The 26,660-nt window shown below is 47.0% G+C and overlaps 1 protein-coding gene across 1 annotated transcript in view; it reads left to right on the plus strand.

The window, feature by feature from the left end:
• SREBF2 (sterol regulatory element binding transcription factor 2) overlaps nucleotides 1–26,660 on the plus strand; it is a 65,655-nt gene that overhangs the window by 300 nt on the left and 38,695 nt on the right. The window contains exons 2-3 of the mRNA XM_034643689.1: nucleotides 24,413–24,847; nucleotides 25,831–26,012. Coding sequence (XP_034499580.1) covers nucleotides 24,413–24,847; nucleotides 25,831–26,012 — 617 coding nt within the window. The remainder of the gene's footprint in view (nucleotides 1–24,412; nucleotides 24,848–25,830; nucleotides 26,013–26,660) is intronic.

The following is a 26,660-nucleotide window of genomic DNA, read 5'->3' on the forward strand; positions in this document are numbered from 1 at the left end:
ACAGCGCGCGGGTGCGCGTGCGCCCACCCCCCGCAGCCCTGGCTAGCGCGGGAAGAATCAGCACGCGCGGTCGGCCTGGCGGAACCCATCCCTTTCGAGCGCTGCGGGTTTGGGCCCCCGCCCGGCTCTTGGTTCTGCGGCGCCGCGTGTTTGGAAGCAGAGCGGGGGTCCTGGGGCCGGAGCGCGGAGCCGGGGGCGTCGCAAGTGTCCTGCGGGAGCGGCCTGAGCAGAGCGCGCGGCCGCCGCCTCCCTCGCGCGCCTGTAAGCGCCGCCCGGGGTCCCGCTTTTCCGTCATTCGCAACTCCGCATCGCACCTGTCACTCCCGGCCCGGCTGCGGAGGCGGCTTTGGGATCACCGAAACCGGGTCCCCAGGCTCTAAGCTCTCATCTCTGGTCTTCCCGGGGTTGACCCGCGGCCGGGTCTCCTGGCACTCAGGGAAACTTTGGGCAGGGAACGGCTGCAGAATCAAGTTGCTGATGAAGCGAGCGGTGGCGGCGGAGTGTGGACGCTTCTCTCCGGGATGGAGACCCGGGCGCTCCTGCTGTTGCGCTGCAAAGGGAATTGAGCAGCGAGAATTTTGAGTTGTGGCCCTTCGGGGACAGGCTGGGGAGCGGGTAGCCATTGTTCCGGCGACCTTAACAGCGGAGTGGAAGAGCTGGTAGGAGCCCAGGGATTCTCTCTTGGAGTGCTCTCAGTTTGTGATCATGGGAACCCAAAGTTTGGAGAGGGTCAGCTGCTTGCCCAAGGTCAATCAGCTGGTTACAGAGCCCGTTTCCTGGGCTAGTGTTTATGTCACTATATCAGGCTTTCGCCTGACCTTTGGCGGTGAGGGGTCCAATGAACAGGTTAATAACCATAATAGTAACTCTCAGTCGTTGGGCTTTTCTGATGTTCTGGTTCCCAAATTCTTTATATTGTTTCACTTACTCCTCACTACAGTCCCATGGGAGACTGAGGCCAGATGTTTGCTTGTCTAAGGTCACTCACCTTAGATTGCCCAGAACCCATGCTCTTAAGCACTAACTCAAGTGCATTGTACTCTTGAGTTTATAAAGTGCTATCATGTCCAGGATTTCACTAGGGTCTTGCAGGCAGAAACGGTGGCTCCATCCCCATTGTACAGATGAAGACACTGAGGCAACAGAAGATTCTCTTCTAGGGGAAGAGAAGTGGCGGCAGCTAATTGAAAAGGATCTGTTTCTCATTTTGCTTCTGTGGGGTTTAACCCCTTGGCTTGTCCTTGCCTTCTGTTTTTGGTCATCCTGGCAGTGAGCTAAGACCCTTAATTGAAGCCCCAAGTCTAACCACAGGTTTTTCCACTAAGTGCTCGTAAATACAGAGGTGTGTTAACAAATGGAGAAGAGAGGTTCTTCGAACTTAACAAGGGTGGCTAACATGTTTTGAGCATTTATGTGGCAGACACTGTGTTAAGCACTCACACACATTAGTTTTCTCAGCCCTTAACAACAGTTTCATCGGGTAGATAAGGTCTGTTACACTACTCTCATCTCCTTTCCTAGATCCTGAAACAGAGGTTCCATGTGGTTCATTAACTTACCCAAGGTTACCTGGCCAGTAAGAAGTATGTCTAAGGCCGCCTACCAGCAAGCTCACCTGAAGAAATTCATGTGCATTTTGCCTTCTCATTCCATAACTGATTCCTATTTATCTTAATTTGTAAGGTGTTAAATTTCCTAGTGCTTAAGTATTAGCCTTTCCCCTGTAGATTTCTGAGTAAAATGTACATTGCGGAAGCTACCATAGTGGCTCAGTGGCTTCACAGGTCCCCATACCAGATTTGGGAAAAAATGACTCCCTGTCTTCAATTGATCAACAAATATTCAAGTGCCAGCTCTGGTTTATGAGCTGTAGGGAACATGAAAGGTAGGAAAGAGAATTTTATGGCTTCATGGAACTTAAGAAGAATAACAATAAAACTGTAATGCTGAGTATAGAATAGCTTACAGTTGCTCAGAGCAGTAAGTGAAAGTCAACACTGAAGGAGCTTGGTAAAGACTGTCATACCAGGAAGACCATTACAAGGAGGTAGCCTTTGACTGGGGTCTTGGAGCCCGAGAAGGATTGGGTAGGCTGAAGCCCAGTGGTATGCAGTTACAAATATCCCTGTATTCTTACACATCCATTCCCCCTCCAGAATGTCAGCTCCATGAGGGCCAGGTCCTTCTGTTTCCTTCATGCTATATTTCTTGCACTTAGAACTAAATATTTATGGAATGCCTGAATGAATCCAGTGACCTTGGGCTGGGCAGGATTCTAAGTTGTAATAGACACAGCCCCTGGGGTTGGGTTAGATCAGTTGCTTCTAGGAGCCAGTCAGGTAAGGAAGAAGAGACTATGAGTATGAATACATATATTTACCTTGTGTGTGTGATGGGGGGTGTACTTGCAACCTGGAACTCTCATGCCTGCCTCCAGGAAGTCCAGGTGGGCAAGAATGCTTCACTGGGCAACATCATTCTTGCTACAATCCATGAGAGCCCTTCGAGGATGTGAGTCCAAGGAGGCCATATCCATTCATTTATTCAGCACATCTCTTAGGTGGCTTCTCAGACCCCTCAGACTTTGACCCCTAGGATGGACAGAGTGCCAAGGATAGCTTTGAACAGGACATACACGTTCTCTTCTCTCTCAGGAAACTTAAATTCTTGAGAGAGGAAACACAAGCTGAACAAATAACTGAAATGAACACTTCTGTCAGGACACATGAAGAAAATAAAATGGACCCATGTGTAGAGAATGACCAGGGCAGACTAGACTGGGTAGGTAAGGGAGGCCTCTTCGAAGAGAGATCTGTCATCTCTTTTTCAAGGGATTCCCAAGTCAGGATTTTTTATGTGAAATATCCACATTTTTAAATGTTGACTTAAAGTGGTTTTTTTTTTTTTTTTTTTTTTTTTTAAAGAAACATACTGTAGAGCCAACAAAGAAAACTGTTTTGTTCGTTGATCTCCAGGGCCTTGTTCCACTGCAGGATGCTCTGATGTCCCAGGCCACCAGGCCCCTGATGATAGAATATCCTGATGATAGACTATCTGGAGCACTTTCATGGCAGATAGCTGTGTTATGAGAAAGTGCCTCATGTATTGTGATAAACCAGGTCTTCTGGAAAGGCAGAAAGGTGAGATATTTTTCCACTGGGATCTGGAAAGGCACAGTGACAGAGGTGTCTTCCTCATGAGACCCAGAAGTGTGGGTGGCAGAATCAGCATGACAAACTCATGGCGGAGGAGGATCAAGCTGCCTTAGAGATAAAGGATTACTAGTGAGTTCTTGGACTCTATGGTGTGTGTAGGCAAACAGTAGAAGATAAGGTCTGAAAGGTGAGTTGGAGCCAAACTGGAAAGTCTTCATACCTGATGCACATGTTTTGTGGAATGTGGAGAGGGAACTGCTGAGGATTTTTAAGTAGGGTGATGACACATTAATCACAGATTTTAAGAAAATTTAAGTGTGGTGATGGGCAAGGAAGATTAGAGTCAGGGAGAACAGTTAGGAGGGAACTGCAGGCAACTGGGTATGAGATAATACTAAGGGGTTGATGGTGTTGGAATAGGAAATGGCCATCGTGCAAGATGGTGGACATAATAGGATGGGGCCTTAGCGAAGGCCTCACCCTGAAGGCAGAGCAGAGGTAGAATTCTAAGATCCCATCACAGCTTTGTGGGGGCATTGGACAAGTTCAGAAACCGGCAGGAAGAGCTGGTTTGGGGAGATGCCTTTGTCTTAACTGGGCAGAAATTGAGGTGCTAGTGGCTGGGGGTGGGGGTCATCCACTAGGAAATCAGAGGCCAGTACTCAGGAGAAGGTCAAAACTGGGGGTGGAGATTGAGAAGTAGTCACGGAGTTGAGGCTAGAGGTGAGAGAGGATAGAACTGGGAGGTCAGATCAGGTGAGGAAAGTGTAATAAAAACTAAGGGAAGGAGAGTATTTCAAGGAGTGGTTAGTGGATGATGGGGATGGTGGTACAGAGGACAGCAAGGATGACAGGGCCATGAAAAGAGTCACAGGATTTGGCAATTAGGAGGTCGACATTTGACAGAGCAGTCAGATGAAGGGGTCCAAGTCTAGATAAGCCAGAAAGAAGTCAGGAGTGAGTGAGTGATGGCAAGTAGAAGCAGCTGTTTTCTTTGTAGAAGGCTGAAGAAACTTTTCAGCTCATTTACATTCTGTCTTTGTGGGTTTGCCCAATTCTGAACACTTCACCTAAATGGAATCATACAATATGTGGCTTCCTTCACTTACCATAATGTCGAGCTTCCTCTGTGTTGCAGCGTAGTGTTGCCTTGTGTGGAGACATCATGTTTTATTTATCCATTAATCAATTGATGGACATCTAGGTTGTTTCCACTTTTCGGCTGTTCTAAATGAAGCAGCTAGGAACGTTTGTGTATAAGCTTTTGCTTGGGCGGAGGTTTTCATTTCTCCTGGGTAGATCGTCTACGTTTGTTGTTGCTGTTTGTATTTTTCCTCGGGCTTGTAATAGCCCCAATTATTCAGTTGCTTACTTTCCATGTTCTCGCAGTGAATTCAGCCCTAATTCTTGTGACGGAAAGTCTCAATAGGATGTTAGTTGCTTTTATCCCCCTCCTCCTGTCTCTTCTGAAGCCCTCCCTCTTTTGCCCCCTTTGAGGTTTGTCTAGCTCTACCACCCCACACTTACCATGAGATTACTTTAGCCATTACCCTGGCGGGTGATATTGAAGCCCCTGTTCCCTAGTTTTTGGGTTTTTTTACTCCCTAGTTTCGACGGAGCACATCCTCCAGTAGCTTCCTGAGAAAGAGTACATTAGAGGTAAATTGGGGGGGGGGCTTGTCCGTCTCAAAATATCTTTATTCTAACCTCACGCCAGTTTGATGGGTGAGTTTAGAATTTTAGGTTGGACATAATTTTATATCAGAAGTTTGAAAGCAATTGCCTGATTGTCTTCTAGCTTCTGGTAGTTGAGAAATCGGATACCATGTGATTCCTGATCTTTTTGTGCCACCTGTTTTCACTTCTGGACACTTGTAGGATCTTTATCGTTGGTGTGCTGAATTCCATGGTGATACACGCTGATGAGAGCGAACTGTCAGTCACTGTAGCTACTTGGGGGGCTTTGGGAGGGCTCCCTGTGTCAGACACCTGCATTCATGCAGTGTTCCTGCTGGTAGCCCACCCTGAGCCCCAGCCTGCTGAGGAACTTCCAGTTCCTGAGCCTTTGGGTAGCACTGCCTTGTCCTCTGCTGTCCTCCTCCCTGCAGTCAGTGCCATCTTTGGCAGAGACCGCAACACTACGTAGCACTGAAGAGGTGCTCTGTAAAGGTGTGCCTGACGAAGGATAGCCCTTGAAGCTCAGGATGTTGTGTGGGCCCCCAGCCAGGTGTCCACATCTGAGGGGAGTTGGGAGTGGCCAACCTGATGAGCCAGCGTTGCGTGTTGGGAGGGTGTGGCCAGCACACCACCGGGAGGCTGAGTTGCGGGAGAGGGGTGGAAACCGACCACACGGTTCTCCAGTGAGTCATGGTTGGGGAAACTGCTCAGTGAGGTGAAGCACCGGTCTACTTTTTACCCATGTGTAGATCTTTTTCAAGGCATAAACTTTGTTTTGACACTTGAATATATATCACTGTCGCTGATGTTTGGGTTAAAAGAGCTAGTGTTGTTCACTGTTTATTTTCTACCTGATTTTAGCTCCTGATCTCATCTAGTTCCATTTCCTGGGATATAAAGTTTTCTGGGATTGCTCAGACCTCTGAACCAGTCTCCTTGGGTTTCTCCTCCTCCCCAGGTCTGTTTGGCTGTGCCCTTGGCAAACACTGTTCTGCATTCACACCCAGGCCTTTGGCTTAATGTTATTGAATAGTCTTTTCTGTTGTTCTCCTACTCAGCTCATGTATTTGCATTTAAAAAAAAAATTTTTTTTGTGTGTCTGTATCCACTGGATCTTTTCTCTCCTCCAGTTCATAATTTAAAAAGTTCTTAAACAACTTGATTCAGAAAGGGCTTTCTGACTATCAAATTGTCTTTATCCTCTGGATTCTGTCTGAACTTTATTAATGTGTGCACAAATTGTTCACATACAGGTTGCTGGGTGTTGAAACAGTTGAGGTAGGATAGCCATATAATCTGGTGTAATCCACCTGAACAGGCAGGCACTTGCATATCCACGTCCCGTGGAACGTTTGCATCATTTGCAGCTTTTCATCAACATAAATACTATTGTTCTGAACACGTAGGAGCAAGTCACTTTGGAGTTAGTTCACGGGGGCGTGTTTCCCACATCAAGAGGTGGGTCACAGCTCCTTCACACTACCAGCCGTGGTCCTTCCAGTTTGGAAATTCCCCAGTGCTATCCATTACCGTGATTACTTTGCTGTTTGGGACTTACTACATGGAAAATATTTTTATTTCTTCAAAAAGGCAGTGTGTTCATATGGTGAAATAAAAAAATGTGAGAGGGGACTGTGAAAAGTCGTGCTCCCAGCCCTGTCCCCATCTGCTTAGCGCCCACCACCTCCACACAAGTAATTCATTTTGTAGTTTCTTTTACCTTCTTCAAAACTTCCTTACTGCAAATAGAAGCAGATAAGTGTGGATTTTAATATTTGCTCCGCTTTTTATTTCTGCACAAGTAGGTAACATGTGACAAGCTTTGTTCTTTTGCACCTTGCCTTTGTTTTTTTCACTTAACTATGTGTATTAGAGATCTTTCCAGTCTTCATTGCTGCATGGTTTTCCATTGCATGAATGCACTGTGACGCATTCATCCGGTCCCTTTTTGATGGATACCTGGGTGGCTCTGTTGGTTAAGCATCCAGCTCTTGATCTCACAGGTCTTTTTTTTTTTTTTTTTAAATATTCTGTCCATTTATTTGACAGAGATAGAGACAGCCAGCAAGAGAGGGAACACAAGCAGGGGGAGTGGGAGAGGAAGAAGCAGGCTCACAGCGGAGGACTGATGTGGGGCTTGATCCCACAACGCCGGGATCACGCCCTGAGCCGAAGGCAGACGCCCAACCGCTGTGCCACCCAGGCGCCCCTGATCTCACAGGTCTTTTTTTTTTTTTTTTTTAAAGATTTTATTTATTTATTTGACAGAGATAGAGACAGCCAGCGAGAGAGGGAACACAAGCAGGGGGAATGGGAGAGGAAGAAGCAGGCTCATAGCGGAAGAGCCTGATGTGGGGCTCGATCCCATAACGCCGGGATCACGCCCTGAGCCGAAGGCAGACGCTTAACCGCTGTGCCACCCAGGTGCCCCATGATCTCACAGGTCTTGATCTCAGGGTTTTGAGTTCAAACTCTGAGTTGGGCCCCATGCCGGGTGTGGAGCCTACTTTAAAAAAAAAGAAAAAAGAAAAAAGATCAAAAACCCCAAAACGATGCTACAGTAACTAGCTTTGTAAATTCATAATTTCACACATGAGCAGGTGTAAGTGTGGGATAAATGATCAGAAGTGGGATTGCTGGGTCCAAGTGGGGGGTGGGAATACCTACATTATAGATTCCACAGAATCCAATGATATAAAACATATAAAAGGAAGGGGCAGGAACTAACATTCTGTTCTGGCCCCGTCCTGCGGTTTTGAGAAATCCTAGGAAACTGCTAGGTGTAAATACCAATTTACACCACCTTACACCACCTGTTTTCCCTCAGTGTCCCGGCAGAGTCCAGAACTCTGATCCTTTTATTCCGCCTGTCTTTGCCCCAGGTGTGCCATTTCAGAGCTCATGCCACTCCCTCCTCCCCTGGCAATAGCAGGTTGCAGACCCCTCTGTCCTGGCCTTGCAGTGCGTCACTTGACTTTTCTGTGTTCAAGACCACTGGACAGTCGGTGGGCAGTGACCAGCTTTCTGAACGATTCCCTCCTCTACCTCCAAGGTTCCCTTTGCTGGCCCAGGACCCTCGTGCTTGTGACCTCTGCCATTTTTGGTTTCTTGGAGTGATCCTTCATCTGGTTTGCCTGCTGTCTTTACTAATTTTAAGATTGCTTCTTGGGGTGCCTGGGTGGCTCAATCTGTTGAGCGTCCGACTCTTGGTCTCGGCTCAGGTCTCGATCTCAGGGTTGTGGGTTTGGGCCCCACGCTGGGCTCCGTGCCCAGCATGGAGCCTGCTTTTAAAATGCTCCTAATGAGCAGTTCCTTATTTGCAGCTCTCTGCTTTGGGGGACTTGAAAATTTATTTCTTGTTTTACATTGTTTTGCTGGGACTCTCTTCTCTGTCTGGGCTCTCTTTCATGTAGCTTCATGGTGGCAGCCCTTGCTGCCTTGAAATTTCAGTGTGTCCTCTTAGAAAAAAATTTTAGGGCTTTCCATTACTATAAATGGTGTTCTGGAAGTTGCTTCCTTTCACTGTAATTCTCTTAAAACTACTTTGCACCAAAATCGGTGGACATTTTAGGGAGTACCCTTTGTTATGAATAGCTCAGTTCTCATAATACCTTCCTTTGAACTTTAAAAGGCATTGGTGTTCTCTAGGAGAATATGACCGGTCCTTTTGTTTGTTATTGACTGTCCCAGCAGTTGCCTCTACCTTTCCATCCTTCACCAGGTTGCAGTTGAGACCTTTATTTATTTATTTATTTTTAAAGATTTTATTTATTTATTTGACAGAGAGACAGCCAGTGAGAGAGGGAACACAAGCAGGGGGAGTGGAGAGGAAGAAGCAGGCTCCTAGCGGAGCAGGGAGCAGGAAGCCCGATGCGGGGCTCAATCCCAGGGTCCTGGGATCAGGCCCTGAGCTGAAGGCAGACGCTTAACGACTGCGCCACCCAGGCGCCCCTCAGTTGAGACCTTTATATAGGGCCCATGTTGTGTGGGTTCTGGGTACAGCACTGGCAGGGTAAGCAAGGACCCTGCCCTCACACAGTGTGTATGGCCCTTTACCTAAATTGTCTCCTAATGTGTTTTTGCTTTTAATCATTCCTCCCAGTTGGTATGCTACAGACGAGAAACTGAGGCCCAGATCACACAACTACTAAGTGGTAGAATGGTGACCTCACTCCAGACATGTCTAACTCCAAAACCCGTGTACTTTTCCTGTATGTTGTGCTCCATCTCTGTCTGATGTAAGTGAGCTTCCAGGTTGCAAACACGAGCTGGTGTGGTGGGCAAAGGTCAGAGAGACCCTGGATCCTCTGCTCAGGTACACACTTAGGGACATGTGTTTATCAAGAGGGGCCTGCTCTGTGCTTGCACTTCAGGTGACTTCCCCTCGGTCCCACAGCACTTCTCTGAGCCTTAGTTTCTGCGGTAAGGTGGGGACTGGGGATATCTACGTCACAGGTGCTGCAAGAAGTGAACCAAAGCACATAAAAGGAAGACGACAGGAACTAACATTCTCCTTTGACTTATCTGAGAATGAAAGAGGAACTTCACTTTGCAAGTTGACTCTTGGGACCAAAGGGCCTTTTTTATAATACAGTTTTGGAATGTTTATTTCTTCCTTTTGAAAGGGCTTTTGTAGGTGTGGTGGGCGGAACACAAAGGAGTAGTCACAGTGCAGGGTAAAATGTTCCATTTTTGGACCACAGGATTCAAGGGTTAAACTTGGTTGACATGGTGGAATTTTTTAAAGAGTATCAGGATCCCAGAGCCTGGGCATCCAGGTGAGGCTCCCTGGGGAACCTCTAATCCTAAACCATTGACCAGGTTGGAAACTGGAAAAGCAGAGCTCTTTCTGCATTACTTAGGCCCTTTGGAATTGCTAATGAATATGTATCAAAATGTCCTTTATAATCTGGCTTCCGCATCTGCCTGTGGAACTGGTCTGCTGGGTTCAGTGTCTGGTTTGGACCAGTGGTGAAATTCCGGCTGTCGAACCAGATGTAGAGCTGCCTTGTTGAACCGGTGTCTGCTCAGCTTGGGCCTTCACCATCCCACAGCAACGGGGAGATCATGCTTCTTGCTAAGTGTGAAATTTATGGTGAAGCCTTGTACTTTACAGAAGTTCTTCTGAGACAGTTGTCTTCCTGAAGTGCTGTGAGGTAGATGCTTGATTTTTATTCCCATTTTGCAGATGAGACTTTGAGGCAGAGAGAGAAAATGAATTGCCCAAGGTTTTCCATGCTGGTGGAGTCAGGAGTTGAATTTGGGCCTTCTAATGTGGGTTCCCATACTCTTTCCTGCCCTATGGGAATGAGGTGGTGGGGGGGGTGTCCTGATTCAGGAAGCCTGCCTAGGAGCCCCTGCTCTGGTCAGAAGTTCTTTTTAAATTTTTTAATATAATTTTTAAAATTTGTTCAAGCCAATTCAGCATGAATGAATATCCACTATATTCTCAGCACAGTGTTCGACTCTTTGGGGTATTGGACATGAATGAAACAGTCCCAACTTTCAGGAAGCTGACCTCCGAACAACCAGACTTAAGACAAAGTGAAATACAACAGGGGCCATAACAGAGGGACAAACTCCAAGGTTTTTGAGCACTAAGGAAGGGAATTAGCAATATCTTCACGGGGACTTTAGCATTTGAGCCAAGATGTGAAGGATGAGTGAATAGAACTTTAGAAAGGAGAAGCGTCAGGGTGTCCATTTTTGACAGAATTGGACCAGAGTTGGGAATAATTTGGCATGTTCTGGGAACATGTGACTCAGCGTGTCCAGAGGACAGTTTAAGACTGAGGTTCTCAAACTGCGAAGTGTCTAAGAACCCACAGGTCTGGGATGGCATCCAGGAGGGACGCCTAAGGAGTGGAGAGGTGGGATCAGAGGTTTCTTGTGGAGGTACCTTGTAAGCTGAGGTCTTAAGGGCGGCCTGAAGGGCAGGAGAGAGGAGTCCCCTTGTAGGCTGACGGAACAGCCGTTTTGAAAGGCACTTGGGCATGTGGGATTTGCAGGCTACAATCCTGGTAACTGTTGTTCGTTAGCTTTCTCAAATACGGTTGTGATCAGGTCCCTCCCTCTGCTGCTCGGTGTGCTCTGTATCAGTCCCCAGTCTTGGTGACAAGCAGTGGAAACTGCCTCTGGCTAGCCTGAACAGAAAAGTTTATTGGAAGGACAATGGTGCACGGCTGACCAGAAAAGCTGCAGAGCCAAACTTGGAAAATAGGCCAGAACCAAGGGAGGCTCAGCTAAGGATAGCCCAGGGGCACCTGAGTGAGGACCCCATTGCCTTCCTGGGTCACTTCCGCAAGAGCCATGCTCCTGGCTGGGGGTCTGCATGAATCCAGGCTGACTGACAGGAAGCCTTACCTCCCACCAAGACCATGCAGTGGGGCTTCTCCACTAGGAATATCAGGGCGCTGGTGGGAGGGTCGGTCAGCTGTTGGACAAACAACAAAAGCGGCAAATGTCCACTACATTTTCTATGCCTCTCTTACCTCCAGAATAAGGGACAAATGCCTTAGGGTGCCATTAAGGCCTTTCACATCTTCATTATAAGCAGCTCCATCTCCACTCTGTTCCACGCTCTCTCCACTTCAGCTGCTTGCAGGGTATTTCCTGGTGCTGTGGTTTGTTCAGCCTGTTTCCTTTGCCTGAAATAACCTTCCTTCTCTCTGCCTCCTAAAACTCTTCATCCGCTGCCTTCCAGCATGGATCAGTCCTGTCTCTGCTCCCTGGTGGCCCTTTCTTTGTGAGGCGCTTGGCTATTCTTGCCCTTATCACAGTGGATGGGCGTTGGTTGGCTTTCTCTGTCTTCCCTGGGAGATGGGGAGGTGGGAGGGATTCCAGCCCTTTGGAGTCCTCACTCTGGGCTGGGTCCCATGCTAAGTGCTCAGCATCCTCCAGCTCCCAGCACCGGCACACACAGTATATGCAGGTGCTGGGTGGGGGTTTGTAGCGCGACTTCATAACCTGCTTTGCAGCTATTTGTTTTGTCCTCAGTCTTAGGGAGGTTTGAGGGTGGTAGGGAGTGAGTGGAAGGATGGGATGGTGGGTTGTTACGGTCTTTCACCTTTGCCTGGCTGGTTTTAGGACTGAGCAAGGTTGAGATCCCCCCGCTATGGAGACACTGCCCCCAGGAGAGTCAGGGGGGTAGTTCAGCTTGCAGCTGATTTTGTTGACACTTGGTTACCAGGCACTGCGAAGTGTGATGCCCTTGTCTTCTAGAGCAGGACCATGCAGGATCTGTTCCTGGCAGTCTCACTCTACATCTTGCTCACCTTTCAGTCTCTTAGAGTGAAAGCAGTACAGTGCCGGGCGGAGCAGGTGAAGAGCCTTCCGGAAGACCAGAGATGACAGTCCTTCCCTTTCTCAGTGGGAGATGTTGGCTCTCATCCCCGAGTGAGGCACTTAAGGAGCATCTGCCCGGTGCCCGGGGTGGGTTTGGTGACGTCCATTCAATAATGGAAACAATGCGTCCCTACGGTGTGGCGGCTGAGAGCTTGACCTCAAATTCCAGCACCACCACCTGCTGATTGGGTGAGGTTGGACAAGTTACTTAACCTCTCTGTGCCTCATTTTCCTTGTCTGTGAAGTGGAGGTGATAATGGTGTCTACCTCAAAGCGTTGTGAGATTAAATGAGGAAATCTATGCAAAGTGCTTAACACAATCGCTGACAAATAGTAAGAGCTTAGTAAATGTTCACAATTCTATACTGTTTTTATTATTGCTACTATGAATTGGCTCAGATTTTTTCTTCTTAGTTGTCATTCAAAGTCTCTTAACCTCTTTCTACGAGCAGGCATTTCAAAGTAGTAAGTGGAATAAGAGGAACAGCCTTTCAGAAGTGGGGTGCCAACAGTCTGATGCCTCTGATTTGGTGTTCGATAAGGATTGGCGGGGGCCCAGGGTGGGGCTCTTGCACCGGTGGTGCCGCATCTGGTTAATTGACTGCGGCGTTCTGAGCCCTGGCCATGAGGCAGGGCATCCGCAAGGAGGGACTTCCGGAGAGGAAGCCCCGCAGTGTGGCTGCTGGGGCGACTTCTGGGGCAGGGTGCTTGCGAAAAGAACACAGGCTTGGAAGGAGGAAGGGAAGACTGCTGCTCGCTTAGCCACCTGCCTACGACCGTATGCAGGTCACCCCCTCTTTGGACGTGGACTTGTTTCTTCCTGTGTAAACGCCACCACTTTTCAGAAACTTTTGTGTCAGCACTGTTCTACGCGCTTTACACGTACTAACTCTTTTTTCAAAGAGTACTTGAAACAGCTATTTCACAGGGTGATTTGAAGATTATATACCACAGTATGTGTGAAAGTGCCAGCAAGGTGTTAAAAGCAGAAACAACTGGGTGACAGTGCTAATGAGGTTCTTTTCCAGGGGAAAAAAAATCATGTTTAAACTTTGCGATAAATATATACTTACACACAAACATGAGATAAGTAGCAATAAAAGTCAACAACAAAAGCTTCTTAAGCAAAATACACTACAGGTTCTTCTCACATCGTGTACCTCTTTAACCTAACGCTTGGCGCCGCTGAGGCAGATGTTTATACAGGGTTTTGCCATCAGAACATGTACCTCTTGAAGGCATTTAATTTTGTGTCTGGCACGTAGCAGACTCAGTTAATGTTTGTTGAATGCATGTCTTAACGGATGTGTCTTTATTGATTTGTATTTTTCAAAAGAGAGGCTTCTAGAAAGAGCATGTTATCAAGGCGGAAAGTCTCATTTGGAGAATAAATGTAATCATTTGAGTAGGAAGGTATGCTCACAAAATACAAATAGCCAGGCAAAAATCTCTCTCCCCTGTTCCCCCAGTGAGTCTGTTACATACATGCTTACCCTGAGATTAATCTTTCATTAACATTGAACTTAGTATTGGAAATAATGAGATGGATTACATAAGCACCCCCCCCACACACACACACCCCTAAATTCTCCTTACTTTATCGTCACTCCAGGTCTCTCTTGCATCTCTCTCCCAAGTTGTGATGAGCATATATGTAAAATCCAAGAAATGTTTGTTTTATAGGGGAGAATAGTATGCATAGAAGAGAGATTCAGGTAAACCTAAATCTGATCTCAATTCAAATCTTGGTTCAGCCACTTTGCATCTTATGAGGGGGACTCAGGCAAGTAATTTAATTTCTTTCAATTTTACTTTTCTCATTTATTAAGCAAAAGAATAATACTGGTCTTAGTGTTTATATAAAGTACTAAGTGGGTATCAGTGATAGCTATTATTATGTTGTCCACCTAGAATCAATATGAATTTTAGTCATAACCACCTCCATACTTTTAAATAAAATATTAATGTGATCTCTAATTAGAAAATAATTTTATTAGCTTCATCACTGAGTTGTTTATCCTTTTAAACATCAATAGTGTGGGGTGCCTAGGTGGCACAGTCAGTTAAGTGTCCGACCCTTAGTTTAAGCTCAGGTCATGATCTTAGGGTCATGAGATCGAGCCCCACATTGGGCTCTGTGCTCAGCATGGAGTTGGCTTAAGTTTTTCTCTCCCTCTGCCCCTCCCGCTTGTGTTCTCTCTTCTTCTTTAAATAAATAAATCTTAAAAAAAAAAAAATCAATAGTGTGACCACTGGCTTTTATTCAAGGGTTAACTGGAATCTAACCTGGAGATGATGCCTTTTCATATTTGTTATGTTTAAAAAAAAAAAAACCCTATGAAAGAATCCAATACTTTTTTAATGTTCTGGATGTATTCATATATATATGAACATGAATATTTATAAAACTTTTATGTGTATGTGTATATATGTACATGTACGTGTATGTGTATGTGATATATATACATATATCAGAGTTTGGATCATTCCCATATCTACAAGAAACTGAGTCTCCGGGAGATTTCTTTTCCAAAGGCAGCACAGCAATTGCATTGCTAGATTCACGGCCCGGCATTGCTAATCTAATAGCCAGTTCTCTTTGAATTTATACTTGGGAATCCCCTTTCTGTTTGGCCTTCTAGTTAGTTCTTGGTTTAGCTTTTTGACATCCTGCTTTTCTCCCTTATTATGATTCTTTGCCACACTTCCTTCACATAGCCCTTTGGAGGTGGCCTGTTTCCCAGTATGGACCATTTTCTAGAACCTTATGTATAACCAGCACTTTTTTCCTGAATCAGTTTTCAGATTCTCTTCATCAGTTGATGAAGTTATCCCAAGTTTTTGTTTCAGCTATTCTGATATCCTCTCAAGTCAGAATTCGGTCTTAAGTTTGTGCTCAGAATGATACTTAATGCATTCATGATGTCATGGGTTTCTGGGGAGGCCAGCAGCCCCCCTGTACAAACCAGCATGAGCAACCACTGAGCCGGAGAAGCTCCCCTTCCTAGAGCATTGTTGGACGATTTGCTATGGCGTTTCCTTCTTTAATAAGGAGAAAGACCAGGGCACCTGGATGGCTCAGTCGTTAAGCATCTGCCTTCGGCTCAGGGCGTGATCCCGGCATTATGGGATCAAGCCCCGCATCAGGTTCCTCCACTGGGAGCCTGCTTCTTCCTCTCCCACTCCCCCTGCTTATGTTCCCTCTCTCACTGGCTGTCTCTTTCTCTGTCAAATAAATAAATAAAATCTTAAAAAAAAAAAGAAAAAGAAAAAGGAGAAAGACCAAATTCATCAGCATGAGCTATAGAACCTGACATGATTTGACCCTGACTACCTGCCCAGCCTGGTGCCCTACCAGTTGCCCATTCCTTTCAGCAGCCCACCGTGCTAGCTCTGTGCCTCCAAGCCTTGGCTTATGAGATTCCCTGGGCCTAGAATTCACTTTGGGTGCCCATCAGCCTTCAGTCTAGCTCCCTCAGGAAGCTGTTCCACCTGCACCTTCCTTGTGTCCTCCTTGCTGCTGTGATTATGTCACTTTCACTAACTCATTGAGGTCAAGTTTTTTTTTCTTTTTTATCATCTCTGTAGGCCAGCACACAGTGGGTGCTCAACACATTTAAATCCTTTTGCATTTACATACCCACTTCACCAAAAGTAGAAGCTTTACAGAAATTGCAGATTTGTCCAGATTTTCCAGGATAACCTGGATTTCAAAAATATCTTGTCCCATTGTGAGGTGATATGTCCCTTCCAGTTTTGGTGCAGAAAGCATAATTACCATTTTTACAGATTGCATCAAAGTTGCTTTGGGGAGGATTTCAGTGAATTGATGCCAGTTTTTAAACTGCTAGAGTGGTTAGTGCTTGGAGAGGTATAGGGGAGGGGAAGATTTTGTCCATGCACTTGTGAAGCATAAATATTTAAAAAGCACTTAAAAATATAACTTACATGTAATGTGGCAAAATAAAAATTTTTAAATGTTAAAAACCTACTCTTACACTAATATATTATCAGCACATATCAGAGATTTATTAACATTAATGAGAAAACCATCAAGATGACAAAGGTGGATTGAAGGAGAGTGTAGGAAACTGATATTTACGTAGTTTAAAAAAAGGATGCAGGAATAAGATTGCAAATTTAGATGCAAAACTGGTTAATGTCCTACAGGGCAATAAAAATAAAGCCTTCGAGTTTATCTTTTTCTAAATCATTTGCAGCTTTTCAATTTTCTGTAGGTGAACATCCGACTTTACAGAATGTGGGCCTAATGTGTGGTAAATAGAAAGTCAAACAAGTTTATGTTTCCACAGAGCATCAGATGACCTTTATGTAGTCACGGTAGACATGACTACCTTTTTGCAGGGCGGGGGGGAAGCACTTATTTTCAAGTTTCAGATGATTTTCTGTTTTGTTTTTTTTTGTTTGTTTGTTTTTTTGTTTTTTTAGAGTGTGCACAAGGGCGGTTGTGGGGGGGCGACAGAGAATCATAAGGAGGCTCCGTGCCCAGTGCACAGCCGGGGCTCGATTTCACCACCCCGAGACCTGAGCTGAAATCGAGAGTCGGGTGCTTGACCGACTGAGCCACCCAGGCTCCCCTCAGATGATTTTTCTTAACAAATAAATCACAGTTGGGTTCAAGAGCTCAAAGATGGCTGGATCTGTGGTAGGGAAGAGTCCTGGTCGAGAGTAATTTTAAGTTTTGAAATGGAATTGTGAAATTCAGACAGGAAGAGGGTGGTAAAGAGCAGAAAAGGTGAGGCATGGCAGTCACAGAGAAGGCTCCCCTCCCTAACCCCGCCAAAGGCATGTGCAAAAAAGGATGTGGGTATTTTCCCCAGGTGGGTGATGAGCTAAGGTGAGTGGGAAGTGAAATCCTTTGGAGTAGGAGGGAGCAATCGGTAGGAAGCTTTGAAGCTTGTGTTTAAGGGATTTGATTTGATTTGAAAGACTGTTGGACCAACAAGATACTCAAAGAAGACAATTGTCACTGGGTAGGAGGTTGCGCTTGAAATCAAGGCAGAGTGTGGCAGTTGAGCAAGGAGAACTCTGATAGCATGAAAAGAGACCTGCCAGAAGTAAACTTCTGGCCGAGGAACGAAACAGAAAGAGCAATTGAAGGTGGTGCTGAAGATCATTCTCCTGGGTGAAACAGAGCTGCTCTGCCCTGCTGTGTTAGAGAAGTCAGGACTGGCCAGCCCAGCTGGGACTCTCTGGGACTGCCCCGAACACCCAGCCGGGCAGGTAGGGAGAGAGAGCCAAGCAGAGCAGACCAGAATACCATTTGAGAATGACTTTCGCTTTCCTTTGTGCTTGCTTTTTCTCTTAATTTTCAACTGTTTTATTTCATTATGTAGTATTTGATATATGCAGTGATGCATTTGTGATATGTAACAGAAGTGTTTGAGAACCCCCACCTCCCTGCCCAATTTTCCTTTGTGGTTTCTTTGCCAGTAAAGAGTTTACTCATCCCTTGCCTAAAATACAAGATGCCTGAGTCACTAGTTTGCCATCCTGTGTCATTCAGCCCTCCTCCAGCCTCCCTGTCCCCAAAGAAGGTGACCCAGAGTTCCCTTGAAGTACATGATGCTGTCCCATGAGCTTCTTAGCAAAGGTGCCCCCTGGTGTTTGGAGTGACTTCAGGCACCCATCTGCCTGTTAAATTGTCCCTATGTTCCTTATATTCTTGCATTTCAGGGTTTCTGCATCGAAGGGTATAGTTGACAGCCCAGCTTCTGAACTGCTCTTCGGGGTGACTAATGTTTCAGGTCCTGAGAAAGCAGGGGTGATTACAGATAGCAAAATGGTGGTCTCACTACTGACCCTCAGGTTTGATACTAGTCTATATTTTTTTTTAATTATTAGAAAAAAACATCCTAGGAGGGAAAATAGGATCATCAGCTTGAATGCAGGATACCTATTTCTTAAGAAGCATACTTGTTGGGAATTAACTTTCATGTTTACCTCCCTCTTGCTCACTGTTGTGTTTCATCTGATTGCCAGCAGCCTACAAACATCACATACCACGCTTATTCTGTGTTCTTACGTTGTTTGGGCAGATCTAACGTGCAAGATTAAATGAACAGCACTAAATGAAGAAAGTTTAAATGAATATCCTTATAATCGTGGGGATGAGGGACTTTTTCAGTGTAACACAAAAACCATGTCATTTCATTACACAGTATTAGCATCTGTGTATAGCCAGTTCTGCTGTCGTGCAATGTACCCATTCCTAAAAATCACCACACTGAGCACAATCATGTCATGCAAACTATAGGGCTTGTGGGGGAAATGGGATTTGGGTCACAACACTCAAAATCTTCAGAGGTGACCAAAAAAAGAGATAATAAAAAGACTAAAAGCTAAGAACCTAACCAGCTCAGTTTTACAGATATTCAATGGGTAGGAAATACAGAAATACCACAACAAATAGGGCCCCTTACCTTAAGAAAGACCTGAGGTTTGCTAGTGGAAGTGGGCGTTAGAAGTTACAGCTTCTGAGTTTCTGTGAGGGGATGGACGGAGGGCAGTCTGCAGTCCGATGGAAAGTTCTGACCCAGCTGTGGATGGTTATGGTTCACAACACGTGCAGTGACCTGGCGAAGCTGATGGCTGTTTGAGGTGTGCAGCTGTGCTCGTTTTGTGTACCCCGTGTGGCTCGTTTCAGCTGGGTACGTTTTTGCATTTCCTAGTGCTTCTCTCATGCATAAGTAAACACAAAATTCATGATATGCCCAAATTGTTCCCTAATATAGCCAAATGCATTGGAACAAATTCAAATTTTCAAAACAAGAGTCCAAGCAAAACTGTCAAAAAGACCTACCACAAATAACACGCATAACACGCACTAGCCACTACTGAGTAGTAAAGCCAGGCACTGCGCTTTAGAGTCCATGCAAAACTCTCTCGCAGCATCCCTGCGAGGTAGGTGTAATTCCAGCCCCAATTTATAGATGAGAAAACTGTGGCCCAGAGAAGTAAAACTTACCCCAAGTTGTAGGGCTAGGGCATTATAACTTAATCACCATGCCTTTCTTTTTTCTCAGCCAATTTGTTTTTTAGAATATTTTATTTATTTATTTGAGAGCGATAAGAGAGCAAGTACATAGGCGCGGGGGGGGGGCACGGAAAGGGGGAGGAACAGAAGGAGAGGGAGGAACAGACTCCCCACTGAGCAGGGAGTCTGATTTGGGGGGGAGGGGGGCTCAATCCCAGGACCCTGAGATCATGACCTGAGCCTGAAGGCAGACACTTAACCGACTGAGCCACCCAGGTGCCCCTCTTTTTTCTCAACAAATTAAAAGAAAAATAAAGTGGATTGTATGTCCTCCATACTTAAATAAAAATAAATAACAGTGTGGCAGATATTTGCACATATATAAGAAGGAAATACCCATAGTATATGAGATTTTTTTCAAATCAGTAAAAAGAGACAAATAGCCCAATAGAAAAATGCACAAAGGTCGAGAGCAGGCAATTTACAAAGGAAGAAATAAAAATGGCCAATAAAATTGGCAGGGAGACATCCAGCCTCATTTAGCGCTCATTCAAGCAAGCTGAAACAGTTTGATGTTATTCTTTCCCCACTGTCTGAATGACAGAAACAGATGTAGGGAAATGCTGGCAGAGGCATAGACTGTTACAGCCTCCCCAAAGCACATACTTGTCCTTTGACCCAGCCATCAGTTTCTAGAAGTTTATCCCAAACATCAGATTGGTGGGAAAAGATTTTTGTAAGAGTTGTTAACGCTGGGGCACCTGGGTTGCGCAGTCGGTTAAGCGTCCAACTCTTGCTTTTGGCTCAGGTCATGATCTCAGGGTTGTGAGATTGAGCCCCACGCCGGGCTCTGCGCTGCTTGAGACTCTGTGTCCCTCTCCTTCTGGCCCTCCCACTTGTGCTCACTCTCTCTCCTAAATAAATAAATCTTAAAAAAAAAAAGTTGTTAATGCTAAAAAATTGAGAACAGCCGTTTGTCATCAGTAAGTGGTTAAATTCTAGTGTGTCAGTGCAGTGTGCTATGATACAGTACTGCGGGGCTCTCACAAAGGATGCTGTTACATCCATAATGGTTGGCACAGAATGCTTTTCATGTTTTACTAAATAAAGGGAGCAGGGGGGCGCCTGGGTGGCAGAGCGGTTAAGCGTCTGCCTTCGGCTCAGGGCGTGATCCCCGCGTTATGGGATCGAGCCCCACATCAGGCTCCTCGCTGTGAGCCTGCTTCTTCCTCTCCCACTCCCTCTGCTTGTCTTCCCTCTCTCGCTGGCTGTCTCTATCTCTGTTGAATAAATAAATAAAATCTTTAAAAAAAAAAATAAATAAATAAAGGGAGCAGGGTACAAAATCACCTTCAGTGTGATTCCACTTTTGTAAAATTGTTCTCACACACACGTGCGTGCTTGTGTGTACAAGCAAGCCTTGCTCTTAGGAAGGACACATCAAAACATTGACAGTAGATGTCTCAGGGAGGTGGAATTGCTGGATTTTTTTTTTCATTTAACTTTCTACTAAATTTTTTCTATAGTGAGTGTGACTTTTATGATTTTAAAAAGGCAAGTTATTTTAAAACACTATCTAACACAAGGTGGTAACAAATACAAAATATAAGAAGAATAAATGACCTTTGTAAAATCGTTCTCTTAGCACCTACCTGGGCTAGGTAGCACATGCCCACTAAAGGATTGTTGGCTGGTGACTATGCGGTTTGGAGACTGTGTTACCTCATTTGGGGCTTTAGACTATGTATTCCTGACCAAAATTAATCTACCCTAGATTTCGGGTCACCTTACTCTCAGGTAGGTGCTGCTCGCTGGGCCAAGCAAAGTACTTGATGTTACCTCCAGGCTACAAGCTCCATGAAGCGCACAGGAACTTGGGGTCTCTTTGGATGAGACTCTGGACTGGTTGCAATGCACAGGTGACAGCCACAGCCTCTGATTTTGGTTACGAGCTTGAGCTTTTAAGGAGACCAGAACCCATGTGTAGTTTCTTGGGGCCCAGCTTACTTTATTAAGCAAACTTACCCCTGACTCTTAAGAAGCAGCTAAAAAGTGGGACTGTGGCTTGTTCGGGAAAGGTAACTGCCAGGAGCACCCCTGCAGGTAAACTACGGTTTGCAGGCCTAGGGGTGGCCTACCTAGCTCCCAGGAGGCCCAAGTCTGGCCCTCCACTCTAGGGACCACAGCTTATTGTGCAGGATTTGGAACTTCATTTTCAAAGCCCCATAAAACCTGTGCCTTCTTCCAGGCCTCTGTTTTCTGGGTTTCATGGCTCTCAGCGGAAATGAAAGCCGGTGTAATTGCAGCACTCCAGTGATTGGAGCAGGGAACACGAGACATTAGGATGCTCCCATGGGGTGCAGCGTGGAGCTTTAGAGCAAAACTGCACCCAGGGTGGGCTTTTGGCGCCTTGGTTCTCCAGGCCTCGTTCCGGCTGGCAGGGCCTCCCCTTCTCTGTCACTGCAGACCAGATGGGGTCCCGGGAAGGCCCCGTGTGCCCTGCTGGAGCAGGGGCTCAAAGAGCCTCTTCCCATTACTTCTTCCTTCAGATGCTTGGTCTTAAGGGGTCCCTCTGTGCCACTCAGCCTAGTGCCTATCTGCCTGGCTGCAAATAACACCACTGGAGCTTGTCGTGTGTGGGTTGAAAAGGATTTATTTTTTTTAATTTAAGCCGTCGCATCCATCTGCCTACACTCTTAACCTGCTTTGTGAACAAGCTTTGTGACCTCTGCAGGTTACTTCACCGTGCCAGCCCGTGTCTTTCTCCATGGAAGGTTTTGGAGAACACTCAACCAGATGAGATAAGTGGAGCCAAGTGCCCAGGCCCTAGGCTCTCTGGAATTACACCAACAGGGACCTTCATAAGGGTCTGCCTCTCGCCAAGCACTTCGCACAAATTATTTTATCAATCCTCACAACAAAGAAGCCAAGTATTTTTTTTTTTTAAGATTTTATTTATTTATTCGACAGAGATAGAGACAGCCAGCGAGAGGAGGGAACACAAGTAGGGGGAGTGGGAGAGGAAGAAGCAGGCTCATAGCGGAAGAGCCTGATGTGGGGCTCAATCCCATAACGCCGGGATCACGCCCTGAGCCGAAGGCAGACGCTTAACCGCTGTGCCACCCAGGCGCCCCAGAAGCCAAGTATTCTTAAGGCAGCCTTTTGCGGTGAGGAAACTAGGGTGTAGAGAGGTGACTTGCCCACATTCACATAGCTGGGTAGGCGGCGTCTTGAAACCCAGCTAGTACCAAAGCCTGTGCCTGCCTACCAGGCCTCTGGCCTCTAGTGCCCTGTGCCCTCCTTAGCTTTCCATGGATTAAAACAGTCAATCAGGGAGTGATGTTCTTTCAGCTCACAAAGCAGGCCTCCGTGTTGATTCCCCAGAGTAAGAATTTTATGGGAATTCTGGAAAGTTCAACAGATTATTAGGTTTCTCTTAAGCATTTCCTTAAAACTTTTCTAAATCTTGTATTGTTCTTGAACTGTGTCAGCAGTAAAGTGTGTTTTGTTTAAATTTTGTGCTGTGTTTAAGGACATTTCTTAGTTTAATCATGTACAAGGAATTGGAATTGGCTGGTACAAGTTACAGTATCCGTGGCAATGTGCCCATTTCTCCTTCCCACACACAGCAGGCTGAGTGTCGAGGGGACACAGAGTGTTGAGGTATTGGTAAATAATACCACTCCACAGTCAGTGTAATCTTTAATCGTACAAGATACTGTTCTGCCAGCAGGTTGAGCTGATAGAACGCTGGAAGTACTGAACTGCTCAGCTTCAGTCGCCCTATATGGTTACCCTAGAAACCCCCAGTAGCTTTCTGCTTGCCTAACTTAAGACTCTTCATAGCCCAGACACACACCCCTGGGAGGGTGGGGGGGACTTGCTGGTGGAGGTTTGGGGGAATGAAAAGAGGTGGTGTTTTGTTTTGTTTTTTGGTTTGGTTTGGGTTTGGGGTATTTTGGTAGCTAAGTCAGAGTATTGTGTGGCCTTGAATGTTTAGAGAGGAGGGTATACAGTTCAGGAACAAACAGTAGCTTCTTGGGAATGTATTGAAGAGGAAAGGGGAGGGAATGGAAGCAATGTGAAGAGCCATAGATCTGAAAATAGCTGCGACAAACCCAGACTTCTAATGGGGACCAGCCCTTTGGGGAGCAGGAGTCATGAGAGATGAGTTTTAGTTGTGGATTAATTTGTGTTTTGGTAAAATTCGGGGAGGATGAACTAGGGGAAGAGGCCATCGAGGCAGGCTTGAAGCCCTTTGGGCTGGGAACTTAGGGGGCCCCAGGTACTTGGAACATAATCTGGAAGGGGGCCTTGGTCTCCGGGTGGACACATCCCCTTGGTCCCACAGACTTGTTGCTCAGAGAGAAGGGGCTCAGCCTGAGGAGGGCCAGAGTGGGCCCTCTAGAACATGGAGTCTAGGCCAGGGTTGCTCTGCCCTAGGCTTCTGGCTGTGGTGCAATGAAAGAGCATGAAGCTGGGAGGCAGAGAACTGGTTCTAATCTTCACTGTGTCGTGATGAGCTGTAGGACCTTGGCCAAGTTATTACCCTGTTCTGGACTTCAATTATGATCTTTCCATCCACTCCACCCCTAAAGTTCCATGACTTGGAGGCCATTAACTTCATCATCCCTGAATGTTCCTGAGGGTACCAACAGTGCCCAGGCCAGTGTCCTCTTTGGAGAGAAGGCCCAGGGCCTACCTGTGTGGGTGAAGAGAGAAGGCTGCCTGGGGTGAGAGCGGATTAGGGTCTCGCACAACTTTGCAGCCAGACCCTCCTGACTCCTGCATCGTCCTGGGCAGCAGCGCTGAAACTGGAGGTGGCCTCACACCTGAGGCTGCTGAGCTCAAAAGTCTTAGGACAGCGACTCCCCACTTTCCCCCCCAGGATCCCCAATTGTAAAATGAGACCAGCAGTAACCTCCAAAAGCAATACTCACTTAACACAGAGGTGGCTCCTGTTGGGCCTGATACTATCAGGAAATTTGGTAGAAAGGGCCTGGAGGTAGGGTGGGGAGAGAGAACATCAAAGAAATGAAGTCCTCTCCCATTGTGCCTTGGTTGGCAGTCTGAGCCCAGGTGGTTCACCTCCTGCGAGGTTGGCGAGGGTTTCCTGACCCATTTCTGCTATGGTCGCAGGAATGCCTTTTGATTTGCATGCCTCCGTTTCTTAAGCAAATTTGAAAGTTAATAGATATTTTGGATGGCAATAGAATTACTCCTTTTTGTTTATTCACAGAGATGCTGCAGTTTGTCAGCAATCAAGTCGGAGAGTTCCCTGACTTATTCTCAGAGCAGTTGTGTAGCTCCTTCCCCAGCGGCGGCGGGGGCGGAGGCAGCGGTGGTGGCAGCGGCGGCGGCGGCAGCAGCAATGGCGGGGGCGGAGCAGGGGACCCGTCGATGCAGCAGCGGTCCTTCAGCCAGGTCCCTTTACCTGCCTTCTCTCCCTCGGCCGCCTCCCCCCAGGCTCCAGCCCTGCAGGTCAAAGTTCCCCCCACCACGGTGCCCACCCCCCCGCGGGCAACTCCTGTTCTTCAGCCCCGCCCCCAGCCCCAGCCCCCGGCCCAGCTGCAGCAGCAGACGGTGATGATCACACCGACGTTCAGCACTGCTCCGCCTACGAGGATCATCCAGCAGCCTCTGATATACCAGAACGCCGCCACCAGCTTTCAAGGTGATTCAGAGGTCAGATAGGGTGGTGATTGGTTGGTTCAAAAGTTTCTGTGCCAGTTTGCAGATGCTTCCGAGGTAAACGGTTCTGCCCTCTTTGGGGATGACAGAGTCGATCAGTTTGGTCCTTGTCTGAATGAGTTTTGGGTCACTGGCAGCAAGGACGGTGGTACAGGAACAGTTCACACTCTGCCTCTTCAGATACCCCAGTATCTATTGTGCCTGCTTCGAGGATACTTGGTCGAAGAATCTAACAAGCAGAGTAGACACAGGGCCACGCTGGCAACTAGAGCTAGAGGCTTGAATAAAATGAGTCCAGAGACTTCCCCAAACACCAGCCAGATCTTGGCACCTGAGAACCACTCATTCAGCAAACGTCTCCTGCGCAGCCACTCCAGAGAATATGACTTAGAGCAGGTGCCACAGCTCCCTACCGCAGGCCTCAGGCCTCGCAGCAGGCCCTCAGTGTGCTGAGTGAGTGAGTGACTTTCCGTGTTGTGTTACACCCAGGGCCTTTGCGGCCGGGAGCCCTGGGCGGGATACTCTGAGGTTCAAAGGATCTGACAGGTCTTCAGTGGGCTTCTGAGGGTTTAGGGTCTGCGGAGAGGCAGCAAAGCAAAAAGCTGAGATAGTCATCCCAAAGTGCACTTTCTTTTCCTTCCACGAGAAGAAATGAAGCCCGGTGGAATTGCTGGTTCCTTGTATCTCTGAATTTTTGCTGGGTGCAGTCATTTGCTGAATAGCTCCCCTCACCTCCACCCCAGCACCCAGAGTAATAAAATAATCTGTTCTCATTCCCTCAGAAATTGCTGCACCCCTCATGGAATGTTCTTGTTAGCTAGAGTAGCCTGTAAATGGCTGTGTACATCTTCAGCAGCAGGTGGGGAGTCGGGATCGTTCTGAGCACCCCATCCTCGGTTGTTACTGCAGCTACAGTGACAGAGTGCATTCCGCGTCCATGTGACTTTTCCCTCCTCTTCTCCCAAGTCCTTCAGCCTCAAGTCCAAAGCCTAGTGACATCCTCCCAGGTGCAGCCCGTCACCATCCAGCAGCAGGTGCAGACGGTGCAGGCCCAGCGGGTGCTGACACAGACGGCCAATGGCACGCTGCAGACCCTCGCCCCGGCCACGGTGCAGACAGTTGCCGCCCCCCAGGTGCAGCAGGTCCCGGTAGGTGGCTGCTGAGGATTCGGGGAGGCACTGGTGGGGGCTGGGGGCTGGTCTTTGGTCAAAGATGTGGTCCGCGTACTCAGAAGGACCAGCAACAGCGTGTCCAGGAGCAGCGTTTGGGGTGCTTGGGCCCCGCGAGGCCCCCGTGAGCTGGGTGTAGAGCCCTGGCTGAGACCGCCTCTGGGTGTACACCGGCCTTCATGCAGACTCCGTCAGTGTAGGTGGATTATTAGATTTACACAGAGGACGGGCATGAAACTCGAAAGAGTGTGCCAGAATGTTTTTAAGTCACGTATCGTAGTGGACTGTAGTTTCTCACTAACAAGGTCATTTATCTTTGGGGAAAAAAAGTCCGGGTTTTTCCTTTCTGCTTCTCAGCCATGTTCCTGGCTTTCCTGAGTTTGTCTAGAATCAGACCTCCTTCCTGTCCTCTCTCCCCCCACATGGCCTCTGCCAGGCCCTGGCATTGCACTTCTCAAAGCCTTCCAACCTTAAAACCCAAGACCTTTTAGCTATACTCCTCCTCTCAACCCTGTCATTAAGTTGTGTTCTCAGTTTTAGAAAAATTGTAATTTTTTTCATTCCTTCCTGGAGGGAATCTGTGTAGTAAGCAGCTAAGGCAAAATAGAAAAATAACACTGCCTTCCT

The sequence above is a fragment of the Ailuropoda melanoleuca genome, chromosome 15, assembly GCF_002007445.2.
Source record: "Ailuropoda melanoleuca isolate Jingjing chromosome 15, ASM200744v2, whole genome shotgun sequence".
NCBI classification, from domain to species: Eukaryota; Metazoa; Chordata; class Mammalia; order Carnivora; family Ursidae; genus Ailuropoda; species Ailuropoda melanoleuca.